The sequence below is a fragment of the Priapulus caudatus genome, unplaced genomic scaffold, assembly GCF_000485595.1.
Source record: "Priapulus caudatus unplaced genomic scaffold, Priapulus_caudatus-5.0.1 Scaffold35, whole genome shotgun sequence".
NCBI classification, from domain to species: domain Eukaryota; kingdom Metazoa; phylum Priapulida; class Priapulimorpha; order Priapulimorphida; family Priapulidae; genus Priapulus; species Priapulus caudatus.
In genome coordinates, this window is record NW_014577096.1 from 180,987 (window position 1) to 187,566 (window position 6,580).

Genomic DNA, 6,580 nt, shown 5'->3' on the forward strand with positions numbered 1-6,580 from the left:
ACGTGTGTGCGTGAGCGCGTGTGTGTTATGTGTGTGCGTGAGCGCGCGTGTACGACGTGTGTGCGTTAGCGCGTGTGTGCGACGTGTGTGTGTGCGCCGTGTGTGCGTGAGCGCGTGTGTGCGACGTGTGTGCGTGTGTGCGACGTGGGTGCGTGAGCGCGTATGTGCGACGTGTGTGCGTGAGCGCGTGTGTGCGACGTGTGTGCGTGAGCGCGTGTGTGCGTGAAAGCATGTGTGTGACGTGTGTGCGTGAACGCGTGTGCGCGACGTGTGTGCGTAAGCGCGTGTGTGTTTGACGTGTGTGCGTGAGCGCGTGTGTGCGGCGTGTGTGCGTGTGTGCGACGTGGGTGCGTGAGCGCGTATGTGCGACGTGTGTGCGTGAGCGCGTGTGTGCGACATGTGTGCGTGTGCGACGTGTGTGTGTGACGTGTGTGCGTGAACGCGTGTGTGCGACGTGTGTGCGTGAGCGCGTGTGTGTGTGACGTGTGTGCGTGAGCGCGTGTGTGCGACGTGTGTGCGTGTGTGCGACGTGGGTGCGTGAGCGCGTATGTGCGACGTGTGTGCGTGAGCGCGTGTGTGCGACGTGTGTGCGTGAGCGCATGTGTGCTGAGCGCGTGTGTGTGATGTGTGTGCGTGTGTGCGTGAGCGCGTGTATGCGTGAGCGCGTGTGTGCGTGTGTGCGGCGTGTGTGCGTGAGCGCGTATGTGCGACGTGTGTGCGTGAGCGCGTGTGTGTGTGACGTGTGTGCGTGAGCGCGTGTGTGCGGCGTGTGTGCGTGTGTACGACGTGGGTGCGTGAGCGCGTATGTGCGACGTGTGTGCGTGAGCGCGTGTGTGCGTGAGCGCGTGTGTGCGTGAGCGCATGTGTGTGACGTGTGTGCGTGAGCGCGTATGTGCGACGTGTGTGCGTGAGCGCGTGTGTGCGTGAGCGCATGTGTGTGACGTGTGCATGAACGCGTGTGTGCGACGTGTGTGCGTCAGCGCGTGTGTGCGACGTGTGTGCGTGAGCGCGTATGCGACGTGAGCGTCAATCACGCAAAGCGCGCAGCGAAAACTTAAAATGAATGTATAAATTAGTTTTTGAACGTTAGAATTAACAAGTCTTAGCTCATACATTTTATTTTTTATTTCCCACTCTTCTTTTGGTGGGGGGGGGGCTTTTTGGTTTTGCCCCCCCCCACTTTTTGGATTGGAGGGGCGGCCCCCCTCCCCCCATTTCCGGCGGCTCTGGTGATTAAACTGCACTCCTTGTAGTTATAAACGAAAGTGAGGTGGAAGGATTAACAGTTTCCATATTAATTGCTCAGCAGTATGTGTTTCTACCTAAACTCTACTGGAAAACTAGAAGATATTTAAAATTTGTCAGGGCATGGAGATTCAACGTTTCTCTACAGGTCCGGCTACAACATGCCGCCAATTCCCTATTATCTACTCCTGATATATATACATCTCCGATCATATCTCTGATCAAGTTTACCTGTGTATTGGAGCAACTTATGAGACGTGTAATTAAATAAAACTGGTAAAACCCTCACCCATTCACCCGTCCATAAATGACATGCCTTCTGATGACAAAATACAAAATGAGACACAAAATGATTTCTGTGCATTGGCTTCAAGACTATCTCCCTAAATTTTGACTCCACTGCAGCACATGCAGTTAACAATGTAATTCAAAAAGAAGGAAATACTCGCACGCAAACTGCAAGGTGAATGAAAGTGTTAATGCCTTTTTTGTAGCTCACCACAAAAAAGGACACAAATGAGTGAGTGAGAAGAAGTCAGTTTTAATTGAGCAACCATCGACGTACACTATAGAAACGAAGAGTATATATGGGAGAACTCCCATTATATACTCTTGATAATTATGTGTAATTTTTTATGTGAAAATAATAAATAATATTATATATAAATTATAAATAATTTATAAACAAAAATGAATCACAATTTGTGACGGTAGATAGCGCTATACCCGCTTTGATGTCTCTTAGCATAAATCATTATATCATAATAATAATAATATAATAATAATAGTATAAATCATATGTTCATAGCAGGAATTTTGCATTAAAGATATTGTCAACGAAATCTTGTAAAACGAACCAGACGAGTGTGACACCACAGACTGTTTGTGTCTATATAATATGCTATATAATTGCCAAACCCTACCTAATTTGCATAATTTTTGTTTAAATATCAAAACCCCAGGCCATATTCATTCACATACAAAAAATGAGCAAAATCCGTTGAACCTGAACTGACTAATGGCAATTCCCATTTTCGGCCAAAAATTGCCGTGGCTCGAAAGTACGTCAACTGGCGTGCTCCAAAATAGGACGTTTAATATGGGAGCATAGCAGTATCAACTACACCCAATTTCAAACATGCGGTCAAACGGTTCCTGAGATATCGTTGACCATAGCCAAATGTTGACGGATGGACGGACGGACGTACGACGGACGACGACCCATGGCAATAGCTCAGCTTGACGATGTCAAGGTGAGCTAAAAAATGAAAGGTTATACGTGTTGTTATCAATATTGTGAGACCGTGAGGGTTAGAGCTAGCAGACATATGGTGAGAAAAAAACAAGAGAACTCAAGTATATTATCATACAAACCGAACAAAACTGTTCCTAATTTATTCTGATTACATACACTTCTCCAAAAACAACGTTGAGATATCAGGCTTCATATTCATATTATATGAGCGTGACTCATATAATAAACCTCTACATAGAGTAGGTAAATTTAACAGTTCAGAACCCTGACACAGTAAAATTAAATACTATGCCTACAGTAGCACTACACAATAAATACATACCAACATTGTCTGTACACTAATTATTTTACAAATATTTGGCCACAGATTAATCAATTCAGTTCACAATAGAAACGTATCCACTTCTTGTATAGTTTACAATGCAAAATACAAAATAATAGAAACATCTGTCTGTTACTAGGAAGACAAATAAAAAATATTTGGTTAGGTTCATAACAAGTTACTCCTGGTTTTGGCTGCCCCTTTCTTCCTTTTCTTTCTGTCTCTCTCCGCGTACAATGTTCTCTGGGTACTCAATCACACACCCTTGGAGAGCATCCTGGAGAATTCTCAGGCATCCCTTCTTGTCCTTAACCTCTGGCAGATCATACAGGAGAAGATATTTAAGATTCCTGTAAAAACAATAAAGGCATGATAGCAATTGAATATTTTAGATCATCATCACACACGCATGGATTTATACAAATTGCACAAACAAGAAGTAAAAGAGCAAAGTTTAGGAATTTTATAGTGTACAATGTCTAAACACGGCAATTATGTTATCAGCATAGAAGAGCTTCCTGCTTCGGCCGGATATTTAGAAATAACAAAGGTGCAAGCTTTAACTTACTTGAATTGTTGTAAGGCCATCAGCCCCTTGTCAGAGACATTGCCACAGCTGACAACCTCCAAATGCTCCAGTGTATCCTTTACGTAATGTAGTTGCTGCATTGCTTCATCATTTACCGAGCGAGCGCTTTTCAGACGGATCCACTTCACATGCTTGCAGCCATCTAGCAATTAACAGCGATTGAATTCTGCTATGAGTGAGCAACTTACAAAATATCAATATCTATTGGAATCAATAAAACTTTCATTAATTTTGTTCTCAACTTTTGCTTCTCAGGATGACTAATATCACTGTTGATGATAAAATTAGCCGGTTTATATCTCATCGGTTTCACGATATGATGTGAGCGTGAATTTCATATGTACCTAAATGTGGAAAGCCTACACTCATCACAGCTGAATCAGTGGCATCTATCTTCTCAATTTTGTACTTTTCAAACCCACCACCAGGTAGAGAGTTGTAGTCTGTCTGCCAACGCTCATAGTCCTTGAATTTTACAAATGCCCCACAACGCATCAGCCATTCTACACAAGCTCTATCAGGCCCAACCTCCCTGATTCGATCTTTTGATACCCTGAATAAAAATGAAAATTATGTAGTCAATACATATACCATGCTATTTGTGAGTTTCCTGTCTATAGGTATGCTGCTTAAAATTTTAATATGATATAGCGATTTTGCCACTATGGTTACATAACAGTTGCATGTGGCATACATTATATATCATTTGAAATTTCATTGCAATTAGAAATACAACCCACAATGACCAGACACTGCAAATCAAACACCCAAACCCCAACTAGCAGATACATGCACCTATAGCCAATAACACAGACTCCTGTATGTAAAGAAAACCTTTGATGTTAAAATAAAAGTAGTTGGCAGCTGAACCCCACAGTAAAACCACAACTAGCGGACACCTGTCTAGTATAATGGACGCTTTTGGTATTGCTCGCAAGTGACCCTTGCATACACACTTGACTGAATGGAACTCTTCACTTACATATTGAAGATCGCGTTCAGCCACCACCACAGTCCTCTTTTTGGTTGTTTTGCTGTGCTGTTGAGATGTGGCGACAACAATGAAGGATTAGAAATGTCAGTCCACTGTCGGTTATTTGCACAGTTCAGCAAATGTTGTCTCTGGAGAATCCATGCATAACCCACATGGGAAGTCCTACGAAGCCCAACTGTGGTGATCAACACTGCCTTACAGAGTGGGTGTCTTGCAATTGAATGCATTGCCACCCGCTAGAATAAAAAAACGGATTAACTTTGCATTTTACCCATATATTACCACTATTTAAAAGGACAGTAAAGGGACTTTAAAGGGACAGTAGCCTCTAGGATTTTACTGCATACAACTGTACTTACTGTATAACAAATCGTCTATACCCACACGTATTTGTTACCAGATACCTAATTTAATTGTTATAATGAATTACACATCAATGCTACGAAATTTGAACAGCGCCATGACACCCGCGACCGTGCTGCCACCCCAAAAAAGTTGCGTATTTGACAATTTATTTTGCAGATTACAGACTGAGGGCTAATCACAAAAGTGCAATTATATTTATACCTAAATGCTATTTAACCGAACGATATTCATTTTAGGGCAAATTTATCCATATTATAACTGAAACTCTATGTCGTTTATAAGATATTACAATCCTTTTGCGTTTAAATGAATAAATAAGAAACACCCTCGGTCTGTAGCCCTTGGCTGGAACGTGGTTTTGCGCAACTTATCAGATCGTGCGCTTTGAGTGGCACCACCATCGTTGTAATCAAACTGTAGTCGTTAGTTTTAAAACATTTTTTAATAATATTTGTAATGGTGATTGAACCATGAAACTTTTTATGTAGACCGAATAATTCTGTTCCATATAACCTTTTTTATATTTTGGTGAGGGTTATATTGGGACAGAACGGGGTTCATTGAAATTTCGTGAGATCGCATGCAAAATGCATGCGCTGAGAATGCGGCCCGTACGCCGCTATTGGCGCGAAAAAAAACCTACCGTTCCCTTCTACATGGCTTTACCTTGCTACTGATATGTGTATACATTCACTTCAATCGTTATTCACTTCTTAAAAGATTGTTTTTCATAAACACCGCTTCGTTTAACTTTTCTAAGTTACTTCGCCATTTACAAACAATCAGACCAATCAGAGCGAGTCTTACAATAGCCTGGTTCTCGCTTGTATCTGTGGCGCTGCAGGAGGGCTGATAGACTCGCTCTGATTGGTCTGATTGTTTGTAAATGGTTGTTTGTAATTTAGGAAAGTTAAACGAAGCGGTGTTTATGAAAAACAATCTTTTAAGAAGTGAATAACGATTGAAGTGAATGTATACACATATCAGTAGCAAGGTAAAGCCATGTAGAAGGGTACGGTAACGGTAGGTTTTTTTTCCGCGCTAATAGCGGCGTACGGGCCGCATTCTCAGCGCATGCATTTTTCGTGCGATCTCACGAAATTTCAATGAACCCCGTTCTGTCCCAATATAACCCTCACCAAAATATAAAAAAGGTTATATGGGACAGAATTATCGGTCTACTTTTTATGTAGCGTAATTATAACGCAGTGGCTGGAGGTACGGTAGCCGTCGGTCGTTCAAGCCCCTTTTTTGCGTTAGGGTTAGGGTTAGGGTTAGGATTAGGGTTAGGGTTAGGGTTAGGATTAGGGTTAGGGTTAGGTTTAGGGTTATGGTTAGGGTTAGGTTTAGGGTTAGGGTTAGGGTTCTTGCTCATCTAAACTCTCAAATCGTGAATTTATTTCCCAAGGCGTTATTTCCAAATCTGGCGCCACCGCCGCCATCTTTGTCTCGTTAAGTATGAAAGCCAATGGACTGGCGTACCCGTAGCCTCGAGACATTAAGATACGGCTGGCGTACCCGTAGCCACTGCCTAATTATAACCTAAATTAGCTGAAAATAACCCTAGAACCTAGAGTAAACTCTCCCTTTAACTTAATATCACTAGACGTTATAAGTATAAGTATAACAACAATAAGTAGAAAGTATTCGCCAAACATGTGCATAATGTTCGGTAACGTAGTCGCTATTTCATAAATGTTTTAAATAGTTAAATATTGCAGAAAACTCACGGGAATGAGATAAACCATATAATACTAATAGTAATAGGCATAGATCAGGCAATATCATAAACATGTGCGCTTTTGTTTT

The 6,580-nt window shown here is 42.1% G+C and overlaps 1 protein-coding gene across 1 annotated transcript; it reads right to left on the reverse strand.

Moving 5' to 3' along the window:
- Positions 1 to 2,604: 2,604 nt before the first annotated feature.
- LOC106817783 (ATP synthase subunit s, mitochondrial-like) lies at positions 2,605 to 6,579 on the reverse strand. The gene is made up of 5 exons (XM_014822484.1): positions 6,502 to 6,579; positions 4,394 to 4,641; positions 3,756 to 3,964; positions 3,391 to 3,553; positions 2,605 to 3,172 (listed from the first exon to the last, which is right to left on the reverse strand). The coding sequence occupies exons 1-5, from the start codon at positions 6,517 to 6,519 to the stop codon at positions 3,001 to 3,003; spliced, it is 810 nt and encodes a 269-aa protein (XP_014677970.1). The 5' UTR covers positions 6,520 to 6,579; the 3' UTR covers positions 2,605 to 3,000.
- Between the last annotated feature and the right edge of the window lies 1 nt (position 6,580).

Excerpts from the sequence above, each read along its gene's own strand:
- LOC106817783 (XM_014822484.1), bottom strand. Across the intron at positions 3,554-3,755 it reads TGTAGGCTTTCCACATTTAG|ATGGCTGCAAGCATGTGAAG; the intron begins GTACATATGAAA and ends GTTAATTGCTAG. Across the intron at positions 3,173-3,390 it reads ATGGCCTTACAACAATTCAA|GAATCTTAAATATCTTCTCC; the intron begins GTAAGTTAAAGC and ends TTGTTTTTACAG.